Source organism: Dromiciops gliroides, chromosome 1, assembly GCF_019393635.1.
Source record: "Dromiciops gliroides isolate mDroGli1 chromosome 1, mDroGli1.pri, whole genome shotgun sequence".
Lineage (NCBI taxonomy): Eukaryota > Metazoa > Chordata > Mammalia > Microbiotheria > Microbiotheriidae > Dromiciops > Dromiciops gliroides.
The window spans coordinates 705,653,488-705,672,583 of NC_057861.1; the positions used below are offsets into that span (position 1 = coordinate 705,653,488).

General features: G+C 43.6%; 1 protein-coding gene across 3 annotated transcripts in view; it reads left to right on the forward strand.

The window, feature by feature from the left end:
• Positions 1-19,096, forward strand: part of FGD5 (FYVE, RhoGEF and PH domain containing 5) — a 186,227-nt gene that overhangs the window by 135,322 nt on the left and 31,809 nt on the right. For 2 of the 3 annotated variants that reach the window (XM_043979716.1, XM_043979717.1), the window contains exons 6-10: positions 7,219-7,379; positions 9,239-9,395; positions 10,238-10,325; positions 12,373-12,423; positions 14,219-14,277. In XM_043979716.1, coding sequence (XP_043835651.1) covers positions 7,219-7,379; positions 9,239-9,395; positions 10,238-10,325; positions 12,373-12,423; positions 14,219-14,277 — 516 coding nt within the window. The remainder of the gene's footprint in view (positions 1-7,218; positions 7,380-9,238; positions 9,396-10,237; positions 10,326-12,372; positions 12,424-14,218; positions 14,278-19,096) is intronic. The other variant, XM_043979719.1, reaches the window with a different exon arrangement.

Here is a 19,096-nt window from a genome sequence, read left to right on the forward strand (position 1 = left end):
ATTTTCCAATAAACCCTTAAAAACCTAAACTCGTTTTATCAGTGATTTTAGTCAGTTTCCCCAAAAACTGGGGGAACAGATTAGAATCCACATTTAGAATCTTAAATTACACACAGCCAAGACCAAGAGTTGCCACTTAGGGGGTGAGGAAGGAGCAGGTGCATTCTGTATGAGTTCAGAGGGAAGAACTGGAACCAGAGTGAGAAAGGCTGGTGGGGTTTGGCTTCATATAAGGAAGAAATTTCATGGAATTGTTCTTCAGCAGAATGTTCTTCCTAAAGAGGTGGTGAGCTCCCGCTCATTGGAGGTGGCCAAGCAGAGGCCAAGTGACCACCTGTCACAGATGCCATAGAGGATGTTCTGGCATTGTGAACATGGTTAGATGGCATGGCATTTAATATAAAATAGTGATAATCAGGTTTTTGCCGTATCCCTCACAAGGTGGTTGTGAAGAGTACTTAATACACCTAGAGGAATGAGAGCTATCATCTGCGTTATCATTATCACTGAGCAAAGGAATAGTCTGGACCACTTCAAGATACCAGGTCGTGCACATACTTCTTTTTGGGTTTTTTTTGTGAGGCAATTGGGGTTAAGTGACTTGCCCAGGGTCACACAGCTAGTAAGTGTCAATTGTCTGAGGCCGGATTTGAACTCAGGTCCTCCTGAATCCAAGGCCAGTGCTTTATCCACTGCGCCACCTAGCTGCCCCCCCATGCACATACTTCTAGAACAGGCAACAGGGCCAAGTGTCCAGGGGCTGAGGCCCCTGCCCCAACAGGACAGGTGATGGCATGTGGCCCGATGCCCTCCAGGGGAGGCACGCTAAGAGTTGGGAAACTTGTTCAAAAGGAAGTTGGGGGCCTAACTTCAGGGATTCTTATTAGACAAGTCCCTAAGAAGGAAATGAGGAGATCTGCCAGTTGGCAACATATGATGTTGTGACAGAGAGAGGAAACTGCCTCCGGGCAGCTGGGAAAGAAGCCTGGGTTTGAAGAAGGAAGGATGGTCTTGTCATCTTTTGCTGCTATCCTTGGGATTGGCATGGATAGTGTGTGTGTGTGTGTGTGTGTGTGTGTGTGTGTGTGTGTGTGTGTTTATGTGTGTGTGAGAGAGAGAGAGAGAGAGAAGGAGGGAAAGAAAAAGAGAGCGAGGGAGAGGCAGAAACAGACAGAGACAAACACATAGACAGTGAGAGAACGTGTGCATCATATAAACATTTATATAGTGCCTACTATATGCCAGGCACTGTGCTAATTGACAATTATTATTTCATTTGATCCTCACAACAACTCTGAGAGGTAGATGCTATGATTATTCTCATTTTATAGATAGAAAAACTGAGGTAAACAGAGGTTAAAATTAAGCTGCCCAGGGTCATAGAGCTAGTAAGTGACTGAGGTTGGATTTGAACTCAGGTCTTCCTGATTCCAATTCCAATACACTATCCACTGGGCCACCTAGCTACCTATGATATTATGAACTTATTCGAATTCCATCTTCAGAAAGCCCGCGTGGGCTGATTTGGATTGGTTGAACTGCTCGCTTCATTTTGAAAATTAAATAGTTTATTAAAAACTTAATGTCGAACACCAGCATGACTAAGCTTGCTTAGTAAAGACATTTAAATTAGAGAGAGAATACACATTTATAAAATAATAATAGCTAATATTCATAGGGTACCTACTATGTGCCAGACACTATACTAAGAGCTTTGCAAATATTATCTCATTCGATCTTCACAACAACCCTTCAAGGCAAGTGTTGTTCTCTGTTGAGGAAACTGAGACAAACAGAGATAAAGTGACTTACCCAGTATCATACAGCTAATAAATGCCTGAGGCTGAATTTGAACTTGGGTCTCCTTGACCAGGCTACCTAGCTGCATCTGAAAAAAATTAATTTCGATGCAATTTAATAATTAATTTAACAATCTAATAATTTATTGAATTGATTAAATTGATTTATTCATTATTAATTAAGAATTCAATTTAGATTCATTCATGTCCACTTCTCAACCTCTCCCAGTCCCCTTCACGATTCCTTTGTCCATTCATTCTCATTCACTTTTCCTCTAATACGGTGAAAGTTAATATGTATTCTTCATAGTATTCTTCTCTTGTTTGGCTTTTCTCACCTTACATTACTTTATACAAGTCTTTTCAGGTGTCTTTGTATTCCTCAAACCTATTGGTCTTAATTGCATCATAGCATTCTATTACAGTCATGTGGCACAATTTATTTAACCATTTCCCCGCTGTTGGAAGTTAAATTGCTTCCAGCCTTTTGTAATTACAAATAACACTGAACATCTTTGGCTATGTAGCTCTTTTGCTCTTTACTTAAAACTTTCTGTTGTATATTCCCAATAATGGAATTCTTAGATAAAAGGGCTATTTTTTTAAACTTTTACATCATATTGCCTGATTTCACCCTTTAAAAGATCCCATAAATCTGCAATTCCATCACCAATGGATGACTATACCTGTTTCTGCCCAACTTCCCCAGTACTGAGTTTGGGTGCTTTTAGTTCCTTTTTTGCCAATTGGATGGGCCTGAGATGGAAGTTCACATTCATTTTAATTTGTGTCTCTTCAATTATGAACATCTTTTCAAACCATTGATAATTTGTGTCTCCTCTTTTAAAAAGAGTCTGTTCATATCCTTTGACCATTTGTCCATAGCTCATTCATTTTTTTCTGGGACTGGAAGCCAATACTGCTTCCCACTTTTTTATCCATCCCCCAACCCCTCCCTGCCTCCCTTTAGAGAACCTCACTCAACCCAACAAGGGGAGGTCAGACAGGGACAGAATTGTCTGTTTTCAAAGCAGGAAACGTTGTAACCTCCACATCTGCTTGTCCCTTGCATGACATCATCTGCTTTCATTTCAAATGCTGCAGGAGGGTTTTGTCTTTGTCTCTCTCTCTTCCTCTCTCTTTCCTACTCCTTTTTTTTCTCATCTAAATGACCTCTAGAGTCCTTTCCAGCTCCAAAATACGATTCTCTCTTCCATTCTTTCTCCCCTTCTCTCTCTCTTTCTCCTTCTCTCTCCCCCTTCCTCTTCATTCTCCCCTTCTCTCTCCCCCTCTTTCTCCTCCTCTCTTTCCTTTCTCTCCTCTCTCCTCTTCCCTCTCTCTCCTTTCTCACTCCTCTCCTCTTTCCTTCTCTCTTTCCCCTTTCCTCCCTCCTTCTATTTCCTCCCTCTCCTTCCCTCTCTCTTTCTCCTTCCTTCTTTCCTCCCCCTCTCCTCTCTCTTTCTTTCCTTTCTCTTTCTTCCCCTCTCCCTTTCTCTGTTTCTGTCTCTCTATCTCTCTCTTATACATGCCTCTCTTACTCTACATCTCTCTTCTTCTTCCCAATTTTTCTACCTCTTATTTTTATTCCTGCCCCCCTCCCTCAGCTACCCCAATCCCTCCTTCACATTTCTGACCCTTTCCCTTCCTTATTGGTCTCTGCCCCCAGAAGCTTTCGATCTGGCAGAAGAGATGAGACACAAGGACAAAGGGGTGAAACACATCCCAGAATCCAATGATTGCCGGATGGGGCATACAAGTCATAATAATAATTAGCATTTATATTTTGCTCTAAGGCCAGCAAGGTGTTTTATGTAATTATCTCATTTGAGCCTCACAACAAGCTTGCCAGGTAGGCACTCTGCAGTTATTGTTAAACCCGTGTTCCAGGTGAGCAAAGAGGATCGGAGAGATCAAGTGACTTGCGCACAGTCACCCAAGATCAGGTCTTTCCAGACCCCAAGTCCACTTTCCACTGTACCTTGGGTGCCTCTACTGCTAAACGCTGAGAAGGTTTTAGGGGAAGGAGATTTGGCTTCAAGAGATCAGAGATAATTATGGGGTTTTTTTTTTGTTTTTTTTTTTTGTTTTGTGGGGCAATGAGGGTTAAGTGACTTGCCCAGGGTCACACGGCTAGTGTCGAGTGTCTGAGGCTGGATTTGAACTCAGGTCCTCCTGAATCCAAGGCCAGTGCTTTATCCACTGCGCCACCTAGCTGCCCCTCAGAGATAATTATGGAAGAGGTGGCATCAGGCTGGGTCTTCATGAAAGGTATGAGGAAAGGCATGGAGGTGGGAAAGCCCAGGACATATATGGAGAAGGAGGACTCATCCACTTTAGAAGTAACAGAGCAGGACCTTGCATGATGTAGGAACTTAAATCATGTTTGTTGAATTGGATTGTGTTAGAGAGAAGTAGGGGATGAACGGAAAGGGAAAGTGACACCAGATGGTGGAGACTCTTGAAAGCCAGAGAAGGAGTTTGGGCTTTACCCTGTGGCTACTGGGGAGCCATTGACTTTTTTTGAGCAGGAGAATAATTATTTTTTTTTTTTTAGTGAGGCAATTGGGGTTAAGTGACTTGCCCACGGTCACACAGCTAGTGAGTGTGTAAAGTGTCTGAGGCCGGACTTGAACTCAGGTCCTCCTGAATCCAGGGCCGGTGCTCTATCCACTGAGCCACCTAGCTGCCCCGGAGAATAATTTTTAACTCACGTTCCACTTTGGGAAAATGACTTGGCAAGCACGTGGAGGATGGATGGGGGAGAGAGAAATGAGCAGACCAGAAATCAGTCAGGAAGGACCTGAACTAGGGTAGCACCTGTAGAAGTGGAAAGAAAGAAGCTTATTCTAGGTTCTGTGGTGGTTATGAAGCAGTTGGGAAGCCAGAGGGTCTGTCCCCACCCCCTCCCATTTCCCTCTTCGCCAACAAAATGCTGGTAGGAAGACCGGAACCCTAGGGTCTTCCTTTCTGTAACTTGATGATTTTCTTGCCTGGGATGATCCTGGAATAGGAAAAGAGGGTCAAAGGCTTCTCTTCCCAGAGAGATCAGCTCCCCAGTCCTGATCCTGCCTGAAATTCTTAAATAGGTCTTACAGTTAAAAGGAAACTTAAAAGTCTTCTATCCACATCCCTTCATCTTACAGATAAAGAAACTGAGACCCAGAGAATTGAAGTGCCCATATTTCCTAAGGCTGAGTCAATGCCAAACTAGGCTTTGGGATTTTTTTGGGGGGGGTAGGGCCTGAGTTAACTCCCTTTGCCTTATTCCTTTCTCCTGCCTACCCCACCCCCTCCCCACCCCCCAATGACCCAAGACTCTCCAGCACTGCCTGAGAAGACCTGGAAAGAAGGGATGTTTCTCTAGACTAAGCTGCCTGAGCTTGGGCCCTTCTGCCAACCAGCTAAGTGTGAGAACCTCCCCACGGGCCTGGGGCAGGCAGGGCTGAGGCGACTGGCCCCTCGTGCCTGGAGAAGAGGACGGGAGGGAGGAAATCAGGGAAGGCCCCAGGCTCACCAAGTGGCTTTTGGAAAGAGAACACTCCAACAGAACACAGTGGCACTTGTTGAAGTTTCCACTTCCTTCCCTAGCTATCAGGAGTGGGTGACCTTTCCCTACTGCAGCCCTGGCCAATCTGGAGGTCGTCCTTCTCTCCTCCACTGGAACTGGGGATAAATCCCTGGCCTCCGGGCAATCCTCAAGAACACTGAAGGGCTCAGTGAACATGCACAGCCTTCCCTGCAAGCCTGTTTCGAATTCCAGGCCTCTGGGGAGTCTAGCCAGTTTTGAATGAGCCCTTCTCAGCAGCAGAATGATTCCCATTTTTCAGAGGAGAACCAGAGACTTGCCTGAGGTTGCAAAGAATGTCAGGAAAACATTTATCTCTAGTAAATGTCATTTTTTAACATTTCATTTCAGCTTTTTAATCTGTCAAAGGTCTGAGACCTTGTCTTCGGTCACTAGGCTTGTTGAAGGAACTTTCTGTATGTTCATCTGAATCACTGACATTGCACCTATGACACCCCTCACATGTGGGAGCCCCCCCACCACGAAAAGCTACCCAAGGGTCAAGAGGTCCCCATCCACCCCAACCCACAGCCCTGGAGCACCCCCTGATGTGTTGCTTTTCCTAGTCATCCAGAGAATGAAATTAGTTCAAAGCAAAGGCATTTAATGAAATCATATAATAAGGAAAGTAGCAACAGGGCACCTCCTCCCCTCAAATAAGTGAGAGCCACACCCTCTCATAAATTTATCCACCATCAGTGGGAGGAGTGGGCATATATGAGGTGCCACTGGAAGGACACACGTAGGCAACGCATCTGGCCGGCACACACTCACAGAGGGGCGATGGGTGCTGCAGGGCTGCCAGGAGCTTCTGGCATGCCTGTCCTGGACCTGGTCCCCAATGGGCCTCAAGCCTCTGCTGCTTCCCAGCTCTCTCTCTTTGCTGCTACTTGGTTAGCTTCAGCGGTCATCCACGGCTAAGGGGATACCTCTGGCCCATTAGAGAGGTTAACTTCTCTGTCTTCTTAAATTTATTAAAGCTAAGCTTCAGCTCCTTTAAGGAAAGAGGCCATACTCTACAAGGAGTATTTGAAGACTGAATCTATTCATAGTGAGATTTGGAATCAATATCAGGTTATAAATACGAGATTTTATTCAGGAAGGTTATAATGCCCAAAGTCATGTAGCTAATAAGCCACAAAGCTGAAGTCTTAGTTTAAGGCTCTTACCATCATCATGCCACATATGCTCTTATATATGTGTGTGTATGTATATATATCATCTCTTATCTCTTATATATATTCATCTATTCATTCATCTATTTATTCATTTGTTTGTTTATTTGTTTATTCGTTTACTTATTTTGGCAGAGCAGTGAGGGTTAAGTGACTTCCTCAGGGTCACACAGCTAGTAAGTGTCAAGTGTCAAGTGTCTGAAACCAGATTTGAATTCAGGTCCTCCTGAATCCAGTACCACCTAGCTGTCCCCTCTCTTATATATATTTTTAAAAATTTATTTTGTGGATAGATATCTTTTGTTTTTATGCCACCTACATTTCCCAACATATCCCTTCCCCTTTCTCTCCCACAGAGCATCCTTTGTAACAAAAAATGTAAAAGGAGAGTAGGAGTAGAGAAGAGCTCAGAAAAACTAACCCACCTACCAAAAGTCTGACAATATATACAACATTCCACACCTATAGTTGCCCATGTCTGCAGAGAAATTAGGAGAGGGCCGGAGAGGGTGGGGGAGAGGGGGAAGTGGAATGCCTTTTCTGTATCTCTTCTTTTGGGTGTCATAATAATTTCATGACATTCAAGTTCTATTGTTTTCTTCTTATTCTTTCTATTTCCATTGTTGAAGACATTGTGTATTGTTTTAGCATCTTGTTAACAGGCTGTCTTGGGTTTCAGGATTTCCATGAGGCAATACTGAAAGCCCTAAGTGAGGAAACAGAGGATAATGAAGAGTCGCTAGCCAGAGGTGAGCTGCGCCAAGGCTTGAGTGAGCTTCCCGCCATCTATGAACTACACCAAGAGATCCTGAGTGAACTGGAAGAGAGAATACTGAACTGGTAAGTGGACTCTCTTGTCCCCAGTCTTCTCCTCTAATGCTCATGCTTTTGAATTATAATGATAACACACACACACACACACACATATATATATATATAGAGAGAGAGAGAGAGAGAGAGAGACATATATATATGTATATATATATATATATAGAGAGAGAGAGAGAGAGTCCTCTACAAATAATTTCCCTCATAAGAACCCTGAAATATAAGTAATGCAGGTGTCATTATCCCCATTTTCTAGAGGAGGAAGCTAAAATTCATGGAGAAATGAAGTGACCAATTGTCGGAACCTGGATTTAAACCTAGGTCAGGTCTCCCAACTTCCAGCCCCTGCTCTTGCCGATGTATACCATATGGCGTATATCCTAGGATAGGGTGGTACATGGGGTAACAGAGCTCTGCAGCTAGGACACAATGTAGATCTAGTACAAAAGACCCTACAGGTTTCAAAGGATGCAGAGCTAGAAGACATCTTGGTCCTATCTACTGCTGAAGCAAAGATCTCATTTTTACAGATGAGGAGACAGTAGAATCCATCCCTGGAGAGGGTTAGGGGGAGAACAAAAGAGCCATAGTTCTTTCCACAAGTTCAAACCACCCTTGGCAACAATAATAACAACAATAATAAATGACAGAAAGGTTACCCTTAAAGATCCCAGATTTAGTGATGAATATTGTTCACACAAAGAAACCATGGAAATTGTAATGCATCGTGGCAGACTGTAAAAATTGTAAAAATTTAGTAGCTACTGAATATCTAACAAGATACATCCTGATGGCTAGAATTATACATCAGAAGTTCATTATATTTTGTGAACTGACAAATGACAAATCACTATACTACAAATGCAGACCTCAAAATCTCAGAATATATGCATTATATATTGCATATATCATATAATTTATATTGCATATATATTTTATTTGAATTTCTCTTATTATTAACAATTTGAAGTAATCTTTCATATGGTTGTTAATAGTTTACAATTCTTCTTTTGAGAACTATGCATCATATGTTCATTCGATGTTTGTCTTACCTACCTTACCCTTTTGAGAGAGAAAGGGGATTCATCCAAATTCCTATAGTTGTTTTCTGAGTTCTCAGAATATGTATGTAATGTATATACATATATGTGTGTATATGTATATGTAACCTGAGAATTCAATCAATACCTGCTACTGGAAGTGGACCATTATCATAGACCAAACATTGGCCCCAAATGCCCAGACATGACATTGGTCTATAAAAACTTAAGAACAATGTTTTTATGTCACCTTACAAAAGATTCGTAATCTTCAGGGCACAAAAAATAACTTTTTAAAAAAAAATGAGAACTAGCAGGAGAAATAAACATCATGTGGGAACAGAGCAAGATACTTATCATTCACACCATTTTGTTTGCTACTGGAGTGATACCAAGGATGCTTGCAGTGAGCCAACAGATGAGTTTACATTCTAATACTTTTATACACCTACAAAAAAAGCAGTTATTTTTATCCAAGTTCACAATAGTCCACATATCATTAAGTATAAGAGAATAATAACTGGAAAGTGACTTGTTCTATCACAGTATCTACCTGAATACCATCTTCCAAAACGAGAATGAGATGATGATGATGGCTTCCATTTACATGATGCTTTAAAGGCTGCAAAATGCTGTACATGCATTATTTTATTGAAGCTCACTAAAGCCAGTAGATTAAAGCTTAGTTTCCCATGAAAGGCAGGAAACCTTCCACAGGACAAGGATGGGATGACTGGAAGTCCAATGGCATGTTACGGAGGGGTTTGCTGGTAATTTTTAAACCATTTACTCACACTCTCTCCTACTTTCATTTTCCTCATATGGCTTCAGGGAAGAGCAGCCAAAGGTAGCCGACATTTTCCTCACCCGGGCACCAAAATTCGACCACCATGTGGCTTACATCGTAAAGTTTGATAAGAATTTGACTCTACTCAATGGAAACTACATCAAGTCTTCCCAACTGGCTGCCACCATCCGGGAATTTGAGGTAAAGTCCCTACTTCCGGCTCCCTCCACCTCCCCAGCTTACTTCTATGAGGACGTCCACTATCATTGTCTTACTAGTAAGAACTAACATTTCTGTTGTTTTAAAGTCAACAAAGCACTTGCCTTACAAATAACCCTATAAAGTAGGTCCTGCAACTATTGATACCACCATTTTCCAGATGAAGGAAACTGAGGCTCAGGGTCAAACAATTAAATATCTAAGAAGCAGGATTTGAACCCAATACTTTTTGACTCCAAATCTAATGTTCTAGCCACTACAACATGAAAGAGATATGAGGCCACAAGCCAGAAAATAAATATTAATGAACACTGCACCAACTGTTTGCATAAGGTAGAAATTGGAACTTGGCAGGGTTAGTCAGAGCAAGTTCCCTAGAGGAGCTGAGCTTAGAGATAGATCCTAAAAGATGCTGAAAACCCTCTGTGATATCTCACCATGTCAAGGAGGTAATGCTGGGCTCTCAGAGCCTGTGCCTGAAGAGCCCAAGTTCCCATAAGTCCTGAGAAGTTGAAAAGATTTGAAAGATAGTTTCAGTTGCACTAGGTCACCTGCAGGAAAAAAAGGGGGGATTATTCAGCCACAGAAACTCTCTAAGACCATCTGGCTCAGTTGTAGATGGGCTGGAACCTGCTTCTATGATGAAATCACAGCTCCTTAAAGTGGGAGAGGATTGGGAGGGATATGGGTCTGCAGGGAGGAGGTACCTACAGAGAGTTCAGTGTGGAATTCATGGGGGCCAGAAAACACTGGGGCAAACACTTTATTCAGAAGTCACCAGGGACTGACCACAGTGTTTCTCCTCTCTTTTCTCTTGTGACCAGAAGAGTCCTCAAAGTGGTGGCCAGGGTGTGAAGCATCAGCTCCTGAAGGTGATTGAGCACATCTTCCAGTATCAAGTGCTCCTCACAGGTGGGCCTGGGGATGTCACCAGGGATGCGGCCATGGCGGGTCTGGATGGGCAGAGGACAGATCAGGGAAGTTGTGCAGGCTAGGAGGGAGCATGTGTGGGTGGGGAGAGGTAGACATTGCCACTGGGAGCAGCATTCTGCTTTCTGAAGACCCCTGTGAAATAGGAAGCCCAGCAGCAGAGTAGTAAAGTTAATTGGTTTGTATTTATGGGTGATGATGAAGACAGCAAACGTTTGTATAGTGCTTTAAGGTTTGCAAAGTGCTTTATATATGTGTGTATGTGTATATATAATATGTGCGTATATTATATTTATATGTGTATATATTACATGCATATTAATATATTATGCATGTCTATACAATATAACATATACTGTATTTCGTATTTATGTTACATTACGCATGTATTATACATATTTATGAAATCTTGCTTGATCATCACAACAACCCTTTGAAGTAGTTGCTTTTATTATCCTCATTTTAATGATGAGAATCTAAGACTGAGAGAAGTTAAGTAAATTGTTTGGTAAATAAATACCTTAGGCAAGATTCAAACTCAGGTCTTCTTGATTCCAAGTCCAGCGTTCTGCCTACCTCATCAGATGTTGGCATTTTGGCTCATGTTATGGGGTACATGAAAATCACAATCAATTCCAGGTGAAATTTAATGGTCTAGGTCTGCCCTATATTAGGCCAACATGTTCCACTGGAAGAATAAAAATTACATTTTTCATTTATAAGCTATGATATAGCCCTTTATGATTTACAAAGTACCATCTCTACAACAACCTTGTGAGATAGGATAAGCATTATTTTCCCCACTTACAGATGATGAAACTAAGACCTAATCCTCAAAGATGTAAAATATCTTGTCCATGGTCACACGAGTAGCTAATATCAGACCATGCACCTAGGCTCTAGCATTTCCCTTACGTCACAGGCCAAACCAGGGCTAATTCATGGCCAGAAGTAGCCATAAAGTAGTGAAACTAAAATCCAAACCCAGGGAAGCTGAGATATGCTTTGGGAAAGGCCAAAGTGAAGGCCATTGTGAAAAGATCAAGGGCAGAAAAATTTGCATCTTGACTCATTCTGTGCACACGGCAGCTACTCAACGAATGTTGTCTTCAGATGACGACATCAGCAGAAGGGATGACCGATGGGGATGGGGATGACGGTGAATGTGGTGGGGATATTGGAGAGCATAATAATGGGGACGGTTAGGATACTAATAGGGATGACGGTGAGCATGATAGATGGGGGGTGGGGATGAAGTAGTGATGGTGAACATGATAAGTATAATGGTGGGAATAATAATAGGGATGGTGACAGTGCAGATGGTGACAATAGTGCTGGTGACGGTGAGAATGGGCATGATGTTTCTGACATTGATGGTCACGACTTTGGCGGTTTTGGGGAGGACACTGATAATAATACTAATGCCTCCCATATGTATCATTTTAATGGCTTGTGGAGTGATTCTTGCTGCTGCTGACTATGGCAGCATCGTGATGATGATCATGGTAATGATGAAATAAGGGACAGAGATAATGGGTCGAGGCAGGGCTGAGGAGGTAGGGAGGAGGCCACACCCTGGTCATGATAATCAGGGTCTTAATGGTGGGGGATTGAGAATGGTATCAGTCCTCTGATGATGAAGGTGGTGATGATGCTTCTTGGGTTCCTATGCTGATTCTCCAGGCTAATAACAATGGATACTCGATCCATCCTGAACTTTACTTTCTTCCTCAGTACACATATCTGTGATCTCTCACTTCCCCCCCTTTCCCCACCCAGAAGAATATAGGATCCTTGAGGCAGGGGCTTCTTCATTTTTATTCTCTATTCCTAACACAATTATTTACACAGAGTAGACACTTAATATGTTCTTCTTGAACTGAATTGATTTCTGTCCTTGAATTGGAAGAATTCACTTGCCTCCGCATCCCTACTCTGGGTGAGAATATGGGGTTGCCAACCCCAGGGTTAGGAGATTGAGCTCATCTGGGAAATAATTTTGTCTTTTGGTTCTTATTTTTTCCAACAGATTATTTGAATAACCTTTGTCCAGACTCAGCAGAATATGAAAATACCCAAGGTAAGTACAGGAGAGATGGAAACTATACTCCCATAGGCTGAGCTTTTACAGTTGCCTTGGTGAAACATACTGGGAACCCATGAAATCACTGTCTTCTGTCCCCCACTTATTCCTCACAAGCTTGGGGCTTTGCTGGGGGGGCAGTGTCTGAGCTGATTATAGGGAATTGTGGGAAATCTGGGAATCCCCAAATGTAGTGGGATTGGCTTGATTTCCAGACCTGAGGAAGAGAAAGTCATGACCAAGGTTTGGGGAAGGGGCAGTCTTGGATCTCGAAAGCTCTATCACTGAAAAATAGACAATTTTGCTCCTGTTCTATGGAGGCTTTTAGTTCATGTCTTTGGCATGATCTCATCATCTTCTCCACCTGAGTTGCCCAAACCTCACAGGTTAGGGCGATGTTAGAGATAAGCTAGATTCAGAAGTCTCCTTGAATAGATAGGGAGCTTTCTGAAAGAGCACTTCCCTGGCGTTCTTCCTGCATGGGACCTTCCTGGGGCTACAAATACCAAATTCTATGATCCAGAGAATTCTGCCACGCTCATTCAAAAAGTGCTTACTAAGCACCTTCCATGCCCCAAGCACTGGGTATTGAGGGGATTACAGAAGGAGACATGTTTCCTTCTCTCAAGGAACATTTTAGTAGTAGATACCCAGCATCCCTGGGGAAAAGATGAAAGAATTACAAAAGTAAGGGTGCACATATGTGGAATATATAGAGAATTAGATAGAAGGAGGATTAGATGAAAACTGTTTGGAGGGGCAGCTAGGTGGCGCAGTAGATAGAGCACTAGCCCTTGATTCAAAGGGACCTGAGTTCAAATCCAGTCCCAGACACTTGACACTTACTAGCTGTGTGACCGTGGGCAAGTCACTTAACCCTCATTGCCCTGGGGGGTGGGAACCTATTTGGAGTGATTGGGGAGGACTTCAAGGAGGAGCTATGACTTGAGAAAAGTTCAAAATGCTCTTCTTTACTGGTCCTCTGAAAGTGTTTTGTGTCTGTCTTAGCTTCTCTTCTCATTGAGTCTTTGAGACTCTGGGAAGCCAGGCCAGAGCTTGATTCCTTAGAATGGCATCAGGCATGTAAGCACTCTATGGCCAAGCCCAAGAGGGCTTGTTGTAGGACCAATGAGGTAGTAACTGCAGAACAATCACAGAAGAGCTAGCTGAGCTGAAAGCAAGTCTGGGGTTTGAGTCAGTCTTTGCTAGAGCCAGGGAGCTTATTCTTTTTTCTCTTCCCCTGTTCCCTTGTCCCTGGCTTTATTAACTTCACCTTTGTTGTAAATTTTGTTCCTATTAATAAAACCTGGTTTGTTTGTGGAAAAGAGGCTGTTAATCTCCTTTCTTATTAGTCTGGTAGAAATAACTAAAAAAGGCAGTTTGGAAGGGAGGAAACTTTGGACCTAGAAGTCTCTCATTATTTTCTGAACCCCAATATTATGGTGAGCTGCCCAATTAACTCTCCCCATAATAAATTTGGCCCTTACAAGCCCAAGGCAGGCAGGCAGCTGGTCAGTCAGCAGTTATTAAGCACCTGACATGTGCCAGGAACAATGCTAAGGATACTGGGCATACAAAGAAAGGCAAAAGACAGTCCCTTCCCTCAAGTGGCTTAGACTCTAATGGAGTCAAGCCTAAAAGGCCCTGCAGAGACGTTGGAAGCTATTGTCATTTTCCCATGGACAGGAGACAAAGCAGTTACCCTGGGCTTTCTCAGTCAGTAGAGGGTCATAAAATAGGAACTTCACCCTCACCCCAGATAATCCACTTTCTGCTCCATTTCATTCCCCAGATGCTTTGGCCCTCATCTCCAAAGTCACAGACCGAGCTAACGACAGCATGGAGCAAGGGGTAAGTCCTGGACATCCCTGTCCATCCTCCTGGCAAAATCTCTCTTTCAAAACAAGGTGATGGAATGGTCCCAGAAGTCTGGGGCTGTACTAGCTCAGGGGGCCAAGGACCTCTTCTCTGGAGGTTGAGAGATAGGCTTTTGTGCCTTCCAAAGCAACTGTCCCCTTCTGTCAGAGAAACAGAGGTTAAGCAATAGATTGCTTCAGATCATTCAGTCAGTCAACCATCAGGTTTTTATTGAGGACAGCTATAGGCAAGACATTGGTCTATATGGTCAGGCTCCTAGAGAGACATAAAATGTGGGCCTTTCCTTCAAGGGACTTTTACTAAGTAACTAACATCCATGAGGTGCTTCAATGTTTAGAGAATATTTTTCCATATAGTATCTCACTTGAACCTTACAACAACCCCGTTAGGTATGGGCTATCATTAAGCCCATTTTACAGATGAGGAAACTGAGGCTGAGACTGATTAAAGTGACTGGCCCAGGATCACACAGTTAATAAATATTTGAGGAAGAATTAGAACTCAGTGCAATTCGACTCAAGTGCACTTTCTATTATACCACACTGCATTACATTGAAAAGAATCAATAGTCTAAAAGGTCTGAATCTGAGAATAAAACCTGGTTTTCCAGGCCCTGGTTGTCTGACCTAATGTGCCAACACCCTCAGCTGCAGGAGGGAACTATGTCCTTGTTGAATGAGGGAAGCAGGGAGAAAAGTATGCTGGTTTCCTGGGTCCCATCATGGCCCTGGGTTAGCTCTTCCTCCCTCATCACCCCAGGAATGTCTTTCTCCTGTTCCCCTGACCACAAAGCCATTGGGAGAGCATGTAGCTTCGCCCTGTGTCCCAAGGCTGCAGTTTCTCTTCCTGCTGAGTGATTGGCTGGACCTTTGGCACTGCAGGATTTCTCTGAGCTTGGCCCATACTGCCTTACCCAGAAGTGCCAGGTCCAGCCAAAGCCGTAGCCCACACTCTGCTGGATACAGGGGCAAGGAGCTGGTTATTCCCAACCCTCCTCAAAGCAGCAAACTCCCAACAACTGCAGACATTTGGGGAACAGATGGGATGCCTCCCATCATTCCCACTGAGCCTGAGGTTGGCACCACCTCTGAGATCCTTTTGGATTTTCCCCATTAAGAATCAAGGCCAAGGAGACCGCCTCCCTCCCATGCGTGAGGGCGAGGATGCCAGGCAGTGCCCTCAGGAGAGGTACCAGAGCAGCCGCCGGTGGCTAAACGACTCTCTCCTGGCACTGACCCTAGCTGATATTTGAAGTTTCTCCAGCAAACAAAAGCCTCCCGTTGTCCTCCAAGCCAGCTGTGCACAGCTGGGAAGTCCCTCTTCCCCTCCCTGGCCCCAGCTCTCAAAGATGAACGACTTCTCCACCCCAGCCCTCTCTTTGATCTGTCAGCAGATCCGCCTGGTGAAATGGGCCAGGTTGTGCAGATCCTGTTAAACCACTTGTCTCATTGGCTTCCCCAGGCCGCTGAGCTCAGAGGCCACATTCTGACCGGTCTGAAGGGTCTATGGGCCCCATGGGCAGCACCACAGGTGGCTTTTAAGAGGTCACCTGGCCAGCTAGGGGGGGCTGAGTTCTAGGATTTGGGGGTTCTCCTCCTCATTCTCTTTCTGGCACTGAAAGCCACCTGTCAAACAACAGCTTTAGAATGTCTCAGCCAGAAAAGAGTTTGGACGTTATTTTGTCTAACTCCCCCATTTTATAGAAATAATAATAGCTAGCATTTATATAGTCCCCACCATGTGCTAAACTCTTTACAAATGGGGGCAGCTAGGTGGCACAGTAGATAAAGCACCGGCCCTGGATTCAGGAGGACCTGAGTTCAAATTTGCACTTGACACTTACTAGCTGTGTGACCCTGGACAAGTCACTTAACCCTCATTGCCCAGCCCAGCCCACCCCCAAATTAAACTCTTTACAAATATCATCTCATTAGAGCTTTACAACAACCCTGAGAGGTAAATGCTATCATCAGTCCTATTTTACAGGTGAGGAAACTGAAGCAAACAGAGGGTAAGTGACTTGCCTAGAGTCACAGAACCAGTGTCTGAGGCTGGATTTGAACTCAGGTCTTCTTGACTCCAGGCCCAGCACTTTATCCACTGAGCAACCCAGCTGCCTCTTAGAGAAAGGGAAGTGACTTGCCCAAGATCTTACAGCAAAGACAAGATTTGAACACAGGTCCCTCTTGCCCCAAAGTATTGTGCTTTTAAAAAATCCCTCTCTGAAGCTGCCTTTCCTTTACAAATCATTTTTCACTTTTCAAAGGGTTTCTTTAATTGTCCTTTTTTTTCTCACCATTCAATGATGTTTTTGATGCCTTGAAGACAGGGAATGTTTCATTCTTGTCTCTGTGACCCTCAGTGCTGGGTACAATACATAGTAGGCACTTAATAAATGCTTGTTAATTGATTAGATGGAGACAGTTTGGCCTAATGGATGGAGTGCCAGACTTCCTCAGGAAAATCTGGGTTTGAATCCTAGCTCCTTTAGTTACTTATAACGTGAGGCTGGGGGAGTTGCTTACACTCTCTGGCCTTCAGTTTCCTCATTTGTAAAACAGGGGCAGGCTTCATTAGATCCGATGACTTCTAAGATCCCTTCCGGCTCTAAATCTATGCCCCTATGACAGATTGTTGGGTGGAATTGTTGGAAGGAATCCCAGAGGAGCTCCAAGATTTGAATTCCAGTCCCAACTCTGGCACTAACACACCATGGACAAGCAAGTCACTTTTTTACCCACAAGTTTGATTTTCCTTCTCTGTGAAATGGGAAATATACTGACAAAAGTGATCATCAAATATAGAGCTAGGAGAGACATTAGAGTTTGTTTTGTCCAGCCTCCCATTTACAGATAAGAAAACTGAGACCTAGAGAGAAGAAGGAACTTGTCAATGGTCACACAATCAGGATTTGAACTCGGGTTCTTTCCACTATGTCACATTATCTTCTCGGGGTTCGAGAGTCTGTTCCACCATTTGCATCCCTAGTGACCTTCACCTCTCTGGGACCAAGTTTCTTCATCTGTCAAACCAAGAGACTACCCTAGGTGACTTCTAAGATTCCTTGTGATTCTTTTTTAATTTTTTTTTTATTTCTTGTGATTCTAAATGCACGACGCTATGTCCGTGTGACCTTGGAAAAGTCCCAAAGTTACTTTACCTCTCTCTATTCTCATTTCCTCATCGGTGAGGCCTGCAATGCTTTCCTTGAAGGTTTATCATGAGGATTAAAACGATAACATATATTAGAGCAATAAATACCTCCTCTTATTATTCTCCTGACAGGCCAGGGCAAAGGTCACTCAGCAGAGCCATAGGAGGGTCTGCTTCTGGTGCCCAGGTGGGCTATGAAGGCCCAGCTCTATAGTCCGGGGCTAGGCAGAGGCAGAGGCCCACCGATGGTCTGGCCAGTGCTGAGAGCAGCCTTGAGTTACAACCTAAATCTTCCTGGCTGTCCTGGGGGCTCATTTATTAACCTTGAGTTATCATCCCAAGGAGACGGCTGGTTTTTTGCCACTGTATCCAACTCCTTATGGCCTCATCCATCATGTTATAGGAGAGTTCCTTTAGATGAAAATACCTACATCCGCTCCCCCATTCCACTTTCCTCCCTCCATCCCTCCTTCCATTCTGGTTTCTCTTTAACCTGGGAAGTTCGCTGTGTCAATAACACTAACTGGGTGTTAGAGGGAAGGGTTCTGGACTAAGAGCTGAGAGACAAGTTCCAGTCCTAACCTTATCAGTATCATTTTAGGAAAGTCTGTTCCCAGTTTGGGGCCTCAGATTTCTTCTCAAGGGTGGGATGGGGGGACAAAAAGGAGAGTGTTGAACTAGATAAACTCTGAGGTCTCATTCAGTACAATATCATCTCTTTAAACTTGCTGGATTTATTTGTATGTGTGGGGGCTAGATTGGAATGGGTTAATAAAATATAGTATGGTTACTATACTTGAGCAACAGCCCCTGTGTCATCAGCTGGAAGACCAGCAACATGATGTCAGGGCTGTAGCCAAGATTCAGTAATGTATGTGTGACTCTGAAGACTTGGTCCAGTCCTGCCAATCAATCAGTCAATCAACAAGCATCTATTAAATGCCAAATATTTGTGCTGAGTGTTGGGGATATAAATACAAAGTATTAGATAATCCATACTCTCAAGGAACAAACCTTCTCATTAATGTAATAAAGGGGCTTGAAGAAGGTGGTTATCAGTGTTTAACTACTGCTGATACCAAACCTTCAATAGTTTCTCCCAGGGAGAAATTTGATGCTCCTGACCTCAGTGTCTGGGATGAAGGTGAGGCAGTGTGATTTAGTGGGTAGAGCAGTGGAGTGAGAGTCAGGAGAGGCAGAACGGTACAGTGAAGAGAGCAGTTGGTGACCCTGGGTTCAAATCCACCTCTAGTGCTTAGTGCCTGTGTGATCTTTGACAAATCGATTCACCTCTGTGAGCCTCAGTTTCTTATCTGTAAAATGAGGCAGTTGAACTAGGTGACCTCTGAGGTCCTTTCTAGCTTCAGCTTTGTGATCTAAGAACTGGATCTGGATCCTGCTTCAGAATACTTACTAGCTGATTGTCTTTGGACCGAGCCTTTCTGAGCTTCATTCCCCTCATCTGTAAAAGGAATAACAACACCACCCATCTCGGAGGGTTGTTACAAGTGTCAAATGAGGTGTAATGAGCTTTGTAAAACACTTTGTAAACCAGGGTGTCCCAAAAGTCTTGGGGCAGTTTTAAGCACTAATAACTTCAGAAGAAGACATGTTACAAACTTACAACAACAAAAAACCC